The following is an 18,463-nucleotide window of genomic DNA, read 5'->3' as shown; positions in this document are numbered from 1 at the left end:
TTGAAATTTAGAAAATGATAGTTTCAGAAGATAAAATGATAATTGCACTTGATAAAATGATAGTTTCATGGGATAAAATGATAGTTTACATTATAAAATGATAGTTTCATGGGATAAAATGATACTTTATGTTTGTTTGTGTGTGTGTCCTGATGCTAATGCTGCTGTGTTTGTGTGTGTGTTGTTGTGTGTGTCTCTGTGTTTTTGTATGTGTGTGTGTGTTGCTATGTGTTTGGTTGATCTGTTTAAATGTAGAAATTGTGCATTTGCTTGATAAAATGATACTTTGGGTGCATAAAATGATAGTTTCTGAAAATGATAAAATGATACTTTGTGAATAGTGTTTTGTTCTACTTAAGTGACAAGTTATGCCCTCTCTGCTTTTTTGAACTCATTGAAATTTAGAAAATGATAGTTTCAGAAGATAAAATGATAATTGCCCTTGATAAAATGATAGTTTCATGGGATAAAATGATACTTTGACTTTATATAATGACATAAACTGTTTAACACACTAAAATCTTTTGTTTATTAGGAAAGAACATTCGTGATGATGATGATTATGAACATAGAACATTAGCAGAAGAAGTAGAACATATAAGAAATAAGAAGAAAAGAAAGAATGATGATGCAACTGATGGTAAGACAACATCAAAGAAGGGCAAGAAAAAAGTTGTTGAAGATATTACAGTCATTAAGATAGCAACTTTGGCAGGAAGAAGGAATACTGACTTCTTCGTTGACATGCTTGAATCTCTAAACGAGAATCAAAGAAGAGCTGTTAGAGAGATTGGGTTTGGCGCACTCCTAAACTTCAATATCAGAAGTTTCCCAAGAGCATTAGCGTATTATCTGATCTACAACTTTAACCGTAAAAGTTCATCAATTGAGTTGAACAGTGGGGAATCACTGTTTTTAGACGATGAAGATGTTCACATAACTCTTTGGTTCCCGATTGGATCTTTACCTATCAATAAGAGCAAATTTCAGAAAAATACCCACATCAAAACTGAAATTGCTAAATTCTGTAAAGGTGGAGAGAAAAAAATGGTGCCAAAGTATGTTGTAGAGCAGATGGAGAGAGACAAAGAAGGTGGTGAGTTGTTTAAATGGACTTTTATGGTTCTCATGGAGTATGCCTTGATTAACACTCCTGCTGATGGAAATTTGAGGCCAAAAATTTTAGATTACATAGCTGATGTTGAGAAGATCAAAGAATACAATTGGTGTGGCTATGTCATATCTAGATTGCATGAAACACAAAAGAGGTGGAAAAAAAACACAGCAAAGATATTTACCGGGCCAGTTATCTTTGTAGTGGTAAGAATATATTTGTTTTCCATTGTCTATGAATCTATTTACAGAAAAACTAACATTTAGTTTTTGTTTAATGTAGGCTTGTTACGTGGACAGGATTCTTTTTGAAAAAAAAATGGTGCCAAGATGTTATCCAACAGTGAAAGGATGGACTGCCGAACTGTTGAAAGAAAGACAAAGAGTAGAAATGGAGAATTCAACATTTGGTATGGGTCATATGTATGACAGATATAAAAAGCAGCCACATGAAGAAAATGATGAAGATGACGAAGAAGAAGAATCTCAAGATGTAGAAGTGGGGACAACTAATGAATGGGAGAATTTCTTACATGAATGGAAGGAAGCTGCCAAAAATGTTAAAGCGTCAATGGAGAAGATTGTTGATGTCCTTGAAGCAGCGCCGGAAAAACTCAGGAATCTAAATAGCTTTAAGATAATCTGTGATACAACAAGAAATGCAGTGGGATTGAGAGAGGAAGGTGTGCAACATGTTATAGAAAGTCAGAATACAATGACACAGGCTATAAACAATGATGAAACTGATGATCCTGAATGGATTGATATCATGATTGAGTTAACTAAAGCTGCTGAGAGGACATATATATTGAAAAATAGGAATGAGTTCCCTACCTTCACTCTGATACCTGAATGTGACGACAGTCCTAATGAGAATCAAGAATTTAATCGGGAAAAGGATGTAGAGAAGGAAAAAGATGATGAGGTGGAAAACGAGCAAGAGAAACAGAATGAAAGAGAAAAGGAAATGGTTAATAAAACAGCTGGAAAAGAAGAGGAAAAAGTTTCAGGGAAAGAAGTTCAGAATGAAGAATATGAGGTAACTTTTAAAAATGATAGTTTAAGTATATAAAATGATTGTTTATATGGTTAAAATGATATAGGTTTGATGATGTTTTTTGGTGGTTCTGTTTTATTTGAAAACTGATACTTTCGCATCATAAAATGATAGTTTAAGCGGATAAAATGATACTTTTGCATGATAAAATGATAGTTTCGGGGAATAAAATGATAGGTTCTGTGAATGAAATGATAGTTTTGTTTCATAATGATAGTTTTAGATTTTTGGCTATGAGTATTATTTTATCAGCTATGAGTATCATTTTATCAGCCAAAAGTATCATTTTATCTACTGCAGGTATCATTTTGTCATTATATTTTCAATGAATTATATTTTCATGCATATAGAAAAGTATCATTTTATCAGCTATAACTATCATTTTATCAGCCAAAAGTATCATTTTATTAGTAAGAAGTATCATTTTGTCATTATATAATTCAGAAGTATCATTTTATAACATAAAAAGTATCATTTTATCAGCTATGACTATCATTTTATCAGCAAAAAGTATCATTTTATCAACTGAAATATAATTTAATCAGCAAAAAGTATCATTTTATGTATATTAGCAACAAAAGTAATATACCTGTTAGTGTTGTATGTTGAATCAAATGAAATTACATCTCCAAACATATGATAATTTCATCTTGAAATAGCATCATCCCAGAACTGATACTTTTATTTGAAAACTGATACTTTTGCATCATAAAATGATAGTTTAAGCGGATAAAATGATACTTTTGCATGATAAAATGATAGTTTCAGGGAATAAAATGATAGATTCTGTGAATAAAATGATACTTTTGTTTCATAATGATAGTTTTAGATTTTTGGCTGATAATGTGATAGTTCCTGTGGATAAAATAGTATAACTTCTGTCAATAACAATTTATATTTTTTTTTAATGAAAGCATGACAGAGTTGATACCATAATAACCACTGTCATGGAGGATATCCACAGAGATGATGAAGTTTTAAAACAGAGAGAAGAAAATTTGAATAAGGAGAAAGTGGTTTCTCAAGAAGATGATGAAGTTTTAAAACAAAGAGAAGAAAATTTGAATAAGGACAAAGGGAAGAAGATGGTTTCTCAAGATCCTCCAATGGAAAAGGAGAAAGTGGTCAGAACAACAAAGAAAATTGTTGAAGCAATGTGCTCTCCCTACAATGTCAGAGCAGTGAATCTGAAAGGAAAGCTGAATAAAGAAGAGAGAGAAATAATGTACTGGTTGATGGCAGATGAAGAAAGTGAACAGTAAGTTTTGAATTACATAATTATATTCTTATTCAGTTCTTTTAACTAACATTAAATATGAATTTGAAATCAGTTATGAGGTAGTTTATGAGAACGACAAGATCACATTGTTCAAGATTGACTTCCACAGCCTTGCTCCACGTACATACGTCAGGATCAACATCATAGATGCATGGGTTGTGTTCCTCAACCACAATGAAAAATTCAAATCAAAGGCATCACCGAGTCGTCTTTTCATCAACACCACACCTACGGTACAGTAAACGATTAAATAAATAATAGTATTACATTAAAAGTTAAAATATATTTACAAAAATGTAAACATGACAGATTTACAACATTACTGCAAGGAGATCTGGTTGGACTGAAGCAGAGAGTCGAGAAAGATTTTGCTCAAACTTGAATGAATTTGTGTCAAAGATTGAAAATTTCAAATGGGAAAATTATGACCTGGTAAGTAATAATTAGATATACATTACAGAACAGAGGTGCGTTATAATGATAACCCATATTTATGTGATAAGCTAATAACCCTATCATTTTATGGGTCAAAAGTATCATTTTTACTAAAAATGATATTTATACATGATAAAATGATATTTTTCGTCCATAAAATGATATTCTGTTCTATAAAATGATACTTTTCTTCCATAAAACGAGGGTTATTAGGTTATCATCATAAATATGCGTTATGATATGATGACATCCCTTACAGAACAACATACCTATATTTTTGAAAATGACATTTATATATAATGTTTTTGAAAATTAGATATTCTTTCCGATCTGGGCGTATGAACATTATTATATCATCTGCTTCAATCTCAAAATGCAAATGATGGATGTGATTGACAATTCTCTGGTCAGTGAAGATTTACTTGAGAAGAAATATGAAGATGCACCAAGTACTCTGGTATGTTTAGTTAAATGCATTCAATATTTATTAGTTAAAATGCATTGAATATAATTCAGTATGGAACATAATATAATTTTTAATCAACCTCATGTATGTTTTGTGTTATTTGAATAGAGAAATTTCTTCCGAACTTATCTTGGAAATGGAGTCAATCCATCAATGGGAAGAACTGTCAAACTGTCAAAAACCAGATACATGAATATGCCATGGCAGAACGATACAAATAAAGTTGACTGTGGAATTTATGTGATGCGCCATTTGGAGACTTACATGGGTGGTCCTGTTCGTAACTGGAATTCAGGTTTAACGAAGAAGGGAACAGAGTCTTTCATAAAACTCCGTGTCAGATATACTGAAGCATTGCTTATTGGAGATACTAACAAGAAGGCTTTTGAGACACTTACAATGATAAAGAAGAAGTTTGAGAATGACAGCAAAAAAAGGAGAAATTGATGTTGAAAAGATGATCAGAGAATTTGAACCCCTTGTATACTAACTTATATGACTTGATAATAGCGTTTTGTAATAGTGGTTTCGAATATAATCACCCAAAATTATCATTTTATCTGCTGCAAGTATGTCATTTTATCAGTCAGAAGTATCATTTTATCATTTTATCTGCTCCAAGTATCATTTTTTCAGGTTAAAGTATCATTTTATCAGTTTATAAACAAAAGAATGATGTTATAAGCCAAAATGTCATTTTATAAGCCCAAAGTATCATTTTATCTACTGCAAGTATCATTTTATCATTTTATAAGCCCAAAGTATCATTTTATTAAACAAAAATGTCATTTTATCAGAAGTATCATTTTATCAGTCAGAAGTATCATTTTATCATTTTATCTGCTGAAAGTATCATTTTATCAACTGCGAGTATCATTTTATAATTTTATAAGTCAGAAGTATCATTTTATCAGCTTATATATCATTTTGTCAGATTAAAATATCATTTTATCTGTTGAGAGTATCATTTTATCAGCTTATATGTCATTTTTTCCAGCTTATACATGATTTTATAAGGTTATTGTCATTTTATTTGCTGCGAGTATCATTTTTTCAGGTTAAAGTATCATTTTATCAGTTTATAAACAAAAGAATGATGTTATCAGCCAAAATGTCATTTTATACACCAAAAATACCTAAACTATATCAAATGGCTTCAATTTGTCTTCTCATTGACTCTACCACAATTTCTTGAATCATGACGACCAATCTCATGACATTTACCACACCGTCGTAGAGGCTTATTTGCTTTCCTTATTGCACTCTGCCTCTTTGCTACTTTGCCACTAGCTGATCCTTTGGTACTAACAACGTCTGGAGGATGTACATCAATTACATCAGGTACTGCCATTCCATAAAAATCCTCAACCATCTTCTTCTTTTCAATGACTGAAGGTGCTGCACAATTTCCAAATATATGCTGTTCCAAATCATCAAGACCAGCACTTAACAAAGACAAATGATCAATACTTCCTTCAGACTTTTGGACTAATCGATAAAAGTTGGAGAACAACTTTTTCTTCACTTCCTGCTTTTCATCCAAATCTGCAAGATAAAAGATAACATTATTACAATAAGTACTATCATTTCTCTGACTGAAAAATAGAATTTTTACAAATAAGGTTAAAAATGGAACACACGTTCAAATGGTTGTTGTTCCTCAGATGGTAGACCATGTGCTGCCTTTAGTAAAGAGCTCTTCAACCACCTTCGACCAAAATATTTCTCAGGAATGAGATTAGCAGACTTATTCTTCAACAAACAAAATATATGACAGCATAACAAACCAATTCTGGAAAACTTCTTGCAACTACAGTCGAATGTGTCTTTCTTACAATCATACTTAACATCCAATGTTCTACCATATTGGTCCTTGACCTGATGCATCTTGATGTTATCCTCAACAGTAGTTATAGAAACAATCTCACATACCATACTTATTTCCTGTTGTACATGTTTGAAAATAGAATCAGTGTAGATTGTAGATGCATGCTTCTCAATAGGCAATTGGGTTGACAAATCAGGAATGGTTGAGTAATCCAAGTAGTTCAATCGTGAATTGGCATTCCTTTGATCTCCCACAGCATAATTAAAGAAATTGATGAACTGTACAAGATTTGCACGTGGCTTTGTGTAGTTTTTAAAAAAGCTATTCTCCGATTCAGACATCGATGTAGTCCTAAGAAGCGACCCCATGGGAAAATCTCGAAAACAAGCAGGAACCCAGAATTCTCTATCTTCAAACATTGATCCAAACCAGTGCACGTCTTCTAATCCATACCGTTCCATTATATCATTCCATATTATATCAAACTCATCAGGCTCTAACAAATCAGACCAAACACATGCATTCAACTCTTTTTTGAAATCTTTATTACCAAGTAAAGATTTGGGCAACTTATCTGACACCTTAACCATGATATGCCACATACACCATCGGTGCCTTGTTTGTAAAAGTACTTGTTGAACAGCAAGTTTGATCCCCCAATCTTGATCAGTGATAATCAATTTGGGTGCTACCCCCATGCATCGAACAAAACAGCCAAACAACCAAGAATAGGATTCTCTACCTTCACTTGATAACAAGCCAGCTCCAAATGTAACTGGTCTAGAATGATTATCTTTTCCAGTGAATGAAGCAAAAATCATGCAATACCTTCAGAATATAGCATAAAAATGAATTATATTTATCATAAAATGGTTAAAATGATATAGGTTTGATGATGTTTTTTGGTGGTTCTGTTTTATTTGAAAACTGATACTTTTGCATCATAAAATGATAGTTTGAGCGGATAAAATGATACTTTTGCATGATAAAATGATAAAATGATAGTTTCGGGGAATAAAATGATAGGTTCTGTGAATAAAATGAGTATATTCTGAGTATCATTTTATCAGCCAAAAGTATCATTTTATTAGTAAGAAGTATCATTTTATCTACTGCAAGTATCATTTTGTCATTATATAATTCAGAAGTACCATTTTATAACATAAAAATGAATTATATTTTCATGCATATAGAAAAGTATCATTTTATCAGCTATAACTATCATTTTATCAGCAAAAGTATCATTTTATTAGTAAGAAATATCATTTTATCTACTGCAAGTATCATTTTGTCATTATATAATTCAGAAGTATCATTTTATCAGCTATGACTATCATTTTATCAGCAAAAAGTATCATTTTATCAACTGAAATATAATTTAATCAGCAAAAAGTATCATTTTATGTCTATTAGCAACAAAAGTAATATACCTGTTAGTGTTGTATGTTGAATCAAATGAAATTACATCTCCAAACATATGATAATTTCGTCTTCAAATAGCATCAACCCAGAAGAGTCTAGTTAACTTTCCATGAGATCCTATCTCAATTTCATAATAGAAGGCATCAGATGATTCCTTTTGATAACGCATATAATCAAAAATCATTTGAGCATCTGAACCATCAATATTGGACATAATATCACGATAACCATTTCTAATATCAATAATATCACATCCAACATTTTCAGGTCCACCCATTATCTCCTTCAAAAGTTTGAATGTGAGAGTGGGACCAATATTACACCTGCCACAATCCTCCATAAACCTCCGATGGATAGGATCCAGATTGTGATTGGCCATCATAAAATGCCTATGCTCATCCGCAACCATTAAGTGATTATGATACTCAACAAACTGATAAACCTCATATCCTCTGCTCTTGCCATCTGAATAATATCTCAAATTGAGCTTAGCAAGACATTCACACCTAAATGACCGACACCTACGCTTTTTAAAAGACACTTCAGTTGATTGGGATGCATGACCAGGTATAAAATTCTTAGAGTCTTGTCTGTTGCAAGCCAAATACTGCCACTTAGTAATACCTTGAACTGATTTGTTACCCATTTTACGAATGCCAAAACCAACTGAACGAGCATAATGTTCATAGAAACCAACTGCTTCTACTAATGTATTGAATTTCATACCAATCATTGGCTTCAAAGCATCATCACAAACAGGAATGTACATACCTACAAATCAGTAAAAGTATCATTTTATCATAGTATCATTTTATCATAATATCATTTTATGCAGTAAAAGTATCATTTTATGCAGTAAAAATATCATGTTATGCAATAAACCTATCATCACAAACAGGAATGTAAATACCTACAAATCAGTAATAGCATCATTTTATCATAGTATCATTTTATCTTAGTATCATTTTATCCGACAAAACTATCATGTTATGCAGTAAACCTATCATCACAAACAGGAATGTACATACCTACAAATCAGTAATAGTATCATTTTATCATAGTATCATTTTATCATAATATCATTTTATCCGACAAAACTATCATATTATGCAGTAAACCTAACATTTATAAGCCAAAAGTATCATTTTAACACATAATCGACAATACATAATATAATCAAATAAGAATTCCAGTACATCAGAAACATAAACCAATCAACAACTAATATTAATCTAAAATCAAATTCAATACATGAATATGAACACAATCAATAAGCTAAGTAATAGATAATGATTGTTACCTTCGTTATTTGCTACAGATTCCATCGAAGCAAATTTTCACAGCAATTGAAGAGGTAATCAATGAAAATAAGAACGCAAAATTGAAAACATCTTCCCGATCACAATTATGGAAACAAAATCTGGAGAATACGGAATAATGAAACAAATCGAAGAAAATCTGGAGATGTTGAAATAAAATAGGCGAGAAATATGGAAGATGAAGATGAGAGAATCGATCTTAATTGTGAAGATGAAGATGAAGGAGAGAATTGAGTTCAAAAAGAATGAAAGCGTGATTCGCGCGTTTGGAGTAGAATTCAGAAATTAAATGAGGAAATTACATTTTTACCCCTCTGCGCCTTTTTTATAAGTAAATCTAAGTTTGAATCTCAACCACAAGATTATCAAATATGTGTGGTCCAGATTTGGTTATAGAGTTATTATGTGATTTGGGGGTTATGATATGATCACATCCCTATATATATATATATATATATATATATATATAGAGTTGTGATCAATGTCGAACCAATTTTAAAGACCGAACTAGAGACCAAATCTGGGCCATTAGATCTAGTTTTTTTGATGAGATGTGCTGCTGTGAAATTTTTTTCTGCTTCATTACTAGCTCATTTTACTTCATTGTATAGGTTTATTACTTCATTCTGTACCTAATACCTTGAAACTACAACATGTTTTTACTTGCTTCCAGTAGGTTTTGAAATGATTCAACATATGTTTCATTCAAATTCATTGACGTGGGTTTTTGCGTGATTAACATTTAAAAATGCAATTTATTCAAGTGAGTTTATTACTTCATTCAGGAACGTTATTACTTCATTGGATAAGATTTTTACTTCATTCCAGTGGGACTTCAAATGCTTCTACACATACTTCATTCCAATAATTTATTACATTATTCCATGTATTTATTAAACCAATATTAGCGCCATGGCGGTGGTGATAGATATTGTAGAGAGAAAGAACGGCACGCGATGGCGAAACCACATTTACGTACTGGAATGAAGTAAAAATCTAACGGAATGAAGTAAAAACCTACTAGAATGAAGTAAAAACCTACTAGAATGAAGTAATATATCCTGGAACGAAGTTAAATCTTCGTAACATGTTAGTATGACTTATTTACCTTCGGATGAATTAAAATAGGCTCGTGATGAAGGCGAAAATAATTTATAAATTTATGTATCTTATCCATAAAAAACTAGATCTAAAAGCCCTAATTTGGTAGGGTTCGGTGGTTCGATCTTTAAGAGTGGATTTGTGGATAATGGGACTATATATATATATATATATATATATATATATATATATATAGGGATGTATTCAGGTCAGAATGCTAAGTATAAGTAAAACTCAAAACACTTGCAGTCCATTGGATCTTATGATCTAACGGTTAGATTAATGCCACGTGTCATCTAATGATGTAGAATTTTAGACTAATAATGTAGCTCGGATAATAATGTAGCATTTTAGTTTAATAATGTACAGTTTTAGTCTTACAATGTACATTTCTAGTCTAATAATGTACCTCGGCTAATAATATAGATTTTTAGTATGATAATGTAACTAATCACAACCATCCAATCTAATGATCCAAGGATTGTGATTAGTGTTGTGTTTTACACTAAGATGCTGTAAAGACCCTAACACACCCCTATATATATATATATATTTGTTTGATTTCAGATTTCATACAATGATATTTTTATAAATTTATAAAATCATTTTATAGTATAAAATAAATATAAATAAAAGAAAATGTTAAAGAAAAAAAAGAGTTTCATTTCATTTCTTATACTAGTCCATAGTCCATAGTCCATAGTATCCATCATGTTTATATTTTGTAGAAATAGAGCATTAATAGATAAAGCAGTTGGTTTCTGCCTCAATTACTCTATCTCTTTCAATTCAATCCATTCATAACCTTCTCCGCCATGTAATTCCCAAACTCCACCCTTTGCCATAACCATGGAAGGAACCGTCTTCCCCAATCGCCCCACATTCCCAATTCACCCCACCAAGCCCACCCCCGCCCACCGCCTCAAATTCAACACCTCCACCCTCCCCCTCCCTCCTCTCCAGCAGCAGCAGCAGCAGTCTTCCCACTCTTTCCCCCTCGATTCCCTCCTCCAGCACCTCCTCCACGTCTCCCACCCTGTCAAATCCTCCGTCCCGCCCCATTTCCGCAAAGATGCCGCCGCCGCCGACGACACTTCGATTGCGATTCCGCTGATCAGCCAAAGGGCTTTAATCGACGCCGATTTCCTCCCGCAGAACTGCAAGTCGCTTCTCGAATCAATTCTGAAGCTCCCCGTCTCTGAGCTGCGCTCCTTCTTCGATTCCGCCAAGTCGGAATTGCTTCATGAAGTTGATTTGATTAGTCTGCTGAAGGGCTTGGATGTCACCGGAAACGGCGCGAGGGCGGTCTTGCTGTTTGAATGGGCTGTTCTCAATTTGGACGCGTGCAATAGTGATCGATTGGATAATCAGATTATCGAATTGATGGTCAAAATTCTTGGTAAAGAGTCTCAGCACTCGGTTGCATCGAAGCTGTTTGATGTTATTCCTGTGAGGGATTTCGCGCTCGATGTTCGAGCGTGGACGACCATCTTACATTCGTATTCTCGCAGTGGGAAGTACGAGAAGGCAATAGCGTTGTTTGATTTCATGAAGCTGAGAGATTTGAGTCCGACTTTGGTTACTTACAATGTGATGTTGGATGTTTACGGCAAGAAGGGGCGATCTTGGGATAAGATTTTGGGGCTTTTAGATGAGATGAAGAGTTTGGGGCTTGAATTTGATGAGTTCACTTGCAGCACTGTGATATCTGCTTATGGCAGAGAAGGGTTGTTGGAGGAGGCGAAGAGTTTCTTCGATGAGCTCAAGTTAAACGGCTATGTGCCGGGTACTGTAACGTATAACTCGTTGCTTCAAGTTTACGGGAAGGTGGGGATCTACAACGAGGCGTTGAGTGTGTTGAGGGAGATGGAGGAGAACAATTGCCCTCCTGATTCGGTGACTTATAACGAGCTTGTGGCTGCTTATGTGAGGGCGGGATTTCTTGAGGAGGGAGCTTCGTTGATCGAGACAATGAGGGGTAAGGGTGTGATGCCGAATGCTGTCACATATACGACTGTCATTGATGCCTATGGCAAGGCTGGGAAGGAGGATAAAGCGCTGCGTTTCTTCAAGCAGATGAAGGAGTCGGGATGTGTCCCCAACGTGTGTACTTATAATTCCATTATCGGGATGCTGGGGAAGAAGGCGCGTGCGGAAGAGATGATGGAGGTGATATGTGATATGAAGTCCAGTGGGTGCACGCCAAATCGTGTAACATGGAACACGATGCTTGCCATGTGTGGTACGAAAGGGATGCACAAGCATGTGAGCCACGTATTCCATGAGATGAAGAAGTGCGGTTTTGAGCCGGATAGGGACACTTTCAATACCTTGATAAGTGCTTATGGTAGGTGCGGGTCTGAGATCAACGCTGAGAAGATGCACGACGAGATGATAAGGGCAGGGTTTTCGCCATGTATCACGACGTATAATGCGCTTCTAAATGCCTTGGCTCGGAAAGGGGACTGGAGGGGGGCGGAGTCTATTGTTGCAGACATGAAGAGTAAGGGTTTTAGGCCGAACGAGACGACACATTCGCTGATGCTTCACAGCTACTCGAAAGGAGGGAATGTGAGGGGAATCGAGAGGATCGCTAAGGATATCTACGAAGGTCGTATATATCCGAGCTGGATGCTTGTGAGAACTCTGATTCTAGCAAATTTCAAGTGCAAATCACTCGCTGGAACGGAGAGAGCGTTTCAAGAGTTGTTGAAGAAGGGCTACAGACCCGATATGGTGGTGATGAACTCCATGGTCTCCATCTTCTCGAGGAACAAGATGCACGAGCGTGCTCATGAGATGCTGGATTTTATCCGGGAGAATGGGCTGCAGCCGGATCTTGTCACCTACAACAGCTTGATGGATATGTACGCTAGGTCTGGCGACTGCTGGAAGGCGCAGGATGTACTCAACGGGCTGCTGCAGGGTGAAGGGAAGCCGGATCTCGTGTCTTACAACACGGTCATCAAGGGCTTCTGCAGGCAGGGGCTGATGGAGGAGGCGATGAGGGTTTTCTCTGAGATGACGAGTAGGGGGATAAGGCCATGCATCGTTACCTACAACACCTTCATAGCTGGCTTCTCGTCGCGCGGCCTGTTCCAAGAAGTCGACGAAGTGATGAGTTATATGATCCAGCATAACTGCAACCCGAATGAGCTAACGTATAACACCATTGTAGATGGCTACTGTAAGGCTAAACGGTACAAAGAGGCCATGGATTTCGTGGCCAGGATCCGAGAGCAGGACGCCTCCCTCACCGAGCCAGCTCTGCAGAGGCTCGTCTCGCGCGTAAGGCAAAACATGGAGTCATGAGACTATGCATCTGTACACTTTTGCTAGATTATTTATACATACTGTTTTTATGGATTTTAAAGTTGTAAGCATTTCAGCATCTTTCTTCTACTGTGAAATCAACATAAATGGAAGGGTGATTTTTCATTTCTTGATGTTAACTGGGAAAGAGCTTTATTCAATTGGTTACAAACTAATAAAATTAGTAATCTAACTCACCCTTTACTCCCAACTCTCTTTTGATGCTTCAAACACTCACTTGTTTGGCTTTCAAGATTGTACCTTTCGATCTTTCCGATCCGACCCACTCTTGAACACGATCCACCATTACAGGTGAATCTTTATTTTCTCTGATATCTTCATGATGTCTGAATAGATCCTGTCTCCTCCCAGCTCCACTCCAGATGCACCGGCAGCCACCCGCAACACATCCTTGATCAAAGCAACGTTTCCCATGATGTCGACATGTGCTCCACTCTCCAGACCCCTTCCATGTAGCAAGTTTGCAGGTGCTATGTGTTTGTACTCTCGTATGTAGGTAGCGCTTCCAGAGGGATTGAACCGCGTCTTCCCTTTCCATCCCTTGGCGCACATGAAACCGGCACTCAAAACTGGTACACTTTCGTCTCCATCGACAAAGTATACCCCACCCTTTAGACAGCCATTGTGGCTGCCATCTGCAGAACTGTCGATTTGGAGAGGTATACTTCTGCACTTTCCTGGGGGTGAGAGCTTGTACACGTATGATCGCTCTGTAGGAATCCCGACCCCATATAAACTGTAAATCTCCATGTCAGGAGCTTCAGGTAACCTGTAATCGAAAAAGAAGTTATGCATCGACAGTGTGTTGAAATTGATAGTCACAGGCTAAATAATGCAGTTGTTCTTACTCTGTCTCGAGCGGATTCGACCAGTACTTGTAGTGGTTATATTTCGGATCACTGAGATTTTCTGCTATGCCATGTGAGAAGTGAGCTTCAGCCCTCTTCATCATCTTTGGTGCAACGGATCGAAGAAGATCCAGTAACGTGTCTGCGGTGTACACTCTTTCTTCAAAAATCTTCTGTATCGTTTCCTGGCTCACCTCGTCGTATTCTGTCTTAACTTTTCCACAGGATGCATTAGACTTTGAAGATATAGCATCGGGTGAAGATCCTGTCTTGCCAAAGGAGACGATCCTTCCAAACTTCGTCGGTTCTTGTACTTGAAAACTGTGTCGACCATCAGTTTCATTGCCCTTCGTCTTTGACTGCTGCTGATACTTTCTCGTCCCCCAGTCACATACATGATCTTCCTCCGGAGACCAATCCAAGTTGCCCCAAACGGCCTCTCCACCTTTAGGTAACAAAGAGACGAGCGAGTCCCATGTCCGCGACACACGCATGACATGTTCCAGAGCTTGAAGCCGAAAAATCTCGGAATCCAAGAGACCAGGCGCCATAGCTCTGCACAAAGTTTGATCATATCAAAGTATAGTTCGATTTCAGAACAAATATCGAACGAGAGGCTTGCGTACCTGAGAAAAGCAACATCTTTGCTCTCTGCGGACAGTATGCTACTAACGGCTTTGGGAACGCCTAGAAACACCGGACCTATATTCATTATCGACTTGATGTGCTTGGCACACCAGCCTCGGCCACCCCCTCCGGCCGACTCGACCCACTTCATGAAGTGGAGAAAATAGTTGGCACCCATAGAATGTGGCACCACCACCACTTTTTTATACCCGTTCGAGACATACATAAGCTCGATTTTGCTCTTTAATCTACTCAGAGTTTGGTCCCTCACCTGCTTCACCAATCACCAAGATATTAAAAGTTGTTGAAATAATTACAGACATATTTTATCAGAATTGATGCAAAAATGTACCTCTGTATTTTGAAAGGATAACCTCCAATCGTAGGCAGCCATGTGCATATTTTTCTCCTCATACCCAATTCTAGCTAAATTCTCAATCAAATTGGCCCAAACAAAGTAACCTGGAGCGAAATAATCGGCTGCGACCAGCCCGGAAGAGGCTCGCACCCGGATTCCGGCTGGGTCTAGCCCTGTTTCGTTGTCCAGGGACAGGTGCTCCAACCAACACATTGGCCTGAATTCCAACAAAAAAGCTCAATTTGATGTCAACACATACAATTCAATCAAGAATCTCAATTTTGAATTCAATCACACTCTCAACCAACTGCAATACATACAATTCAATCAAGAATGCTCACTTTTGAAGTCAAGTCACAACATCAAACAAGTAAAATACATACAACTCAATCAAGAATTCTCAACTTGAATATAATCACAACCTCAACTAACTAAAATACATAGTACAACTCAGGCAAGAGTGCTCAGTTTTGAAGTCAATCAAGAATGCTCATTTTGAAGTCAATCACAACCTCAACAATTCAATCAAGAATGCTCAACTTGAAGTCAATCACAATCTCAACCAACTAAAACACACACAATTCAATCAAGAATGTTCAACTTGAAACAATCACAACCTCAACCAACTAAAACACGTACTACAATTCAATCAAGAACGCACAACTTGAAATCAATCACAACCTCAACCAACTAATACACATACAATACAATCAAGAATGCTAAATTTTGAAGTAAATCACAGGTCACAACCTCAACCAACTAAAACACATATATATCAATCAAGAATGCTCAAGATAGAGACAATGGCAACCTCAATCAACTAAAACACATACAATTCATTCAAGAATGCTCAAGATTGAGACAATGACAACCTCAACCAACTAAAACACATACAATCCATTCAAGAATGCTCAAGATAGAGACAATGACAACCTCAACCAACTGAAACACAGGAAACTCAATCAATAATGCTCAATTTTGAAGTAAATTACAACCTCAATCAACCCCAAAATAAAACATACAAAAAGCATTGAGCCAATAAAGACTAGTATATCACTCAAACCTCTTGAAAATCTCAGCAAAGCTACCGGCCCAAAGCCGCTGGCGGAAGAGGCCATCGGAGCACGGCCTCCCCTCCCACAGCTCGAGCCCCCCGGTGACAATGCCGGGCACCAGAACCACAGGGTGCAGGGCCACGACGCCCTGCCGCCTCAGCCTCACCCCCGGTGGCTCAGCACCGGGTAAACTCGCCGGCATGCAGTGGTGCAGGAAGAGCAGCAGCCACCACGCCGTGCACATCAATCCAATCACCCAACAGCAAGAGTCTATGCACCTCCACTCCTTCACACCCTTCCTTCTCAATCCATCCTCTCCCGCATCACAATTCTCCCTCATTTTTCTCTCATCCCTCTTTGCCCTTTGCTTTTTATGCTCATTACATGATGATTGTGATGATGGCTCCAGAAAACAGAGCTTCCGGAACCGCAGAATTGCAGCCATTGCATCGAAAGATCAGATTTTTTTTTTCAAGAAATGGCGCAGTTCATCTTCAAATTGGGATGAAGAAGAAGCCCAGAACAAAAAAATATATGAAAGGTGAAAGAATAAAAAAAAAGGTGAGAAATTGAAGGTTGGAAGGGGTTGTGAAATCCACGTGGAGGAGGGGGAGATATGTAGGTGTCTGTGAAATCTTAATTGAGGAAGGCTCTTGTGGTTGATTATGGAAAACAGAGAGGAATAAAGATGGGTTTTTTGGGGGGTTTAAATCAAGAATTTGAGTATTTGCCGAATTGAGAATAATGGATGGTAGGAGAGTTTTTTTGACTTGTTGTGTTTGGTGTCGAATTTTGATGATGCAACCGAAGAGATATGGGCTGACTAGTTGACTCTTTTCGATTGCAAATTTCATTTCATCTTCCTGTTTCTAATTTTACTAATATGATATATACAATGAGAATAAAGTATTTTTGCAAATAAATAAGCCAATTCTTTCATTATGGTAATCTTATAATGATATGCCAAATCTTGAATTATGCATATATTTGTTTTCTGAATTATTCAAAACAAAATTAAATAAACGTAATATTATATACTCTATTAATTACTAGGACTATAAAGTAACGATATAGTTATGCAAGTAAGAATTTATAGTTGTGATGTAAGTGAAAATTAAAAGTGGTGATTGTTGGTTGTGAGTCTTGTGACACCTGTGTGCAATGCATGGAGTGCCACTCTCTCACCGCTCTCCTTACTTTTTCATCACTACTCTGTGTGTTTTTGTGTGTGTGTGTGAGAGAGAGAGTATCCAAGAAGAAGACCCCCAATTATCGGAGAGAAACACAGAGGTGTTTCCAGATCATCCATGGCGGTGGTTTGGCTGTGGCCATCTGTATATTTTCAGGCTTACAATTTAGTAATAATGGTGAGGTTCGATTTGGTAGATGATTACAATAATAAGATTTATCCGGGATTAAATTAATAAATGAATGTGAGGATGAGATGGTTAAATTATGAATTACGATATAATCTTGGTATTGTGAAAGCACGTGAAAAACTAAGCTTTAAGAAAGATACGACCTTTAATCGCGCAAATAGTTATAGCAACCGAACTGTTCATAAGAAGACATCTCGATTTATTAAAGAAGATAGTACTAAGATAATGTGGAATAGAAAAATAAGATAAGATTTACTTATTTAGAACTGAAAGTAATATAATTTGAGATGGGATAAATAATAGTAGTGAGATTCATTGTAATTGTAGATTGTAGAAGCGTGCCATGAGCCAAACTTATGAGCAAAAGACAACCGAACGGCACCCACAAAAAATATATAACTTGTGGGGTTGGAGTATCAATTTCAGAAGGAAAAAAAAATAATTCGTTTTACTTTTTTTCTTTCGAATAATAGCTGAAATAGCTAAATTACTTCTTCTAACTATGCCGTAGGTGGATTGATTTCCCAAGTATTCTACCATTACTATGCCACTTTATTGAATTTCTTCAATCGGTTATCACATATTGCGTTAAAGTAACATGATATCTATGCAAAATTGATGTGAAAAAATTGAAGGGAACATATTCTTATAATGAGTTTGCCACAAATGTAGCATGTTATGGTAGGAGTATCATTTTTCTACTTTGCAAAAGCATACAAGTATAAACCATTTAAAATAATAATATGAATTGTCAATATATAATTGGATGAAAGTGTAAACAGCAAATCTCGAAAGTGTTGGCAATCTTGAAAGACTAAATCGAAGCACAATGCCCAAGGAAAC

At 36.3% G+C, this 18,463-nt stretch overlaps 3 protein-coding genes across 3 annotated transcripts; 1 reads left to right on the top strand and 2 right to left on the bottom strand.

The window, feature by feature from the left end:
- Positions 1–5,506: 5,506 nt before the first annotated feature.
- Positions 5,507–6,964, bottom strand: LOC125190999 (protein FAR1-RELATED SEQUENCE 4-like). The gene is made up of 2 exons (XM_048088451.2): positions 5,991–6,964; positions 5,507–5,895 (listed from the first exon to the last, which is right to left on the bottom strand). The coding sequence occupies exons 1-2, from the start codon at positions 6,874–6,876 to the stop codon at positions 5,507–5,509; spliced, it is 1,275 nt and encodes a 424-aa protein (XP_047944408.2). The 5' UTR covers positions 6,877–6,964.
- A 3,843-nt stretch (positions 6,965–10,807) lies between these two features.
- Positions 10,808–13,458, top strand: LOC125210555 (Tetratricopeptide repeat (TPR)-like superfamily protein). Its single transcript, XM_048110095.2, has one exon. The coding sequence runs from the start codon at positions 10,870–10,872 to the stop codon at positions 13,330–13,332; it is 2,463 nt and encodes an 820-aa protein (XP_047966052.1). The 5' UTR covers positions 10,808–10,869; the 3' UTR covers positions 13,333–13,458.
- On the bottom strand, positions 13,437–17,001 carry LOC125210556 (Lecithin:cholesterol acyltransferase family protein). The gene is made up of 5 exons (XM_048110096.2): positions 16,250–17,001; positions 15,181–15,403; positions 14,828–15,099; positions 14,202–14,756; positions 13,437–14,122 (listed from the first exon to the last, which is right to left on the bottom strand). Exons 1-5 carry the CDS (start codon positions 16,684–16,686, stop codon positions 13,639–13,641), a joined length of 1,971 nt encoding a protein of 656 aa, XP_047966053.1. The 5' UTR covers positions 16,687–17,001; the 3' UTR covers positions 13,437–13,638.
- Between the last annotated feature and the right edge of the window lie 1,462 nt (positions 17,002–18,463).

This window comes from Salvia hispanica, chromosome 3 (assembly GCF_029641045.1).
Source record: "Salvia hispanica isolate PSC_SH4W2 chromosome 3, Shi_PSC_v1, whole genome shotgun sequence".
Lineage (NCBI taxonomy): Eukaryota > Viridiplantae > Streptophyta > Magnoliopsida > Lamiales > Lamiaceae > Salvia > Salvia hispanica.
Note: the sequence above shows the minus strand (reverse complement) of the source record. Positions and strands in the feature narration are given on the sequence as shown.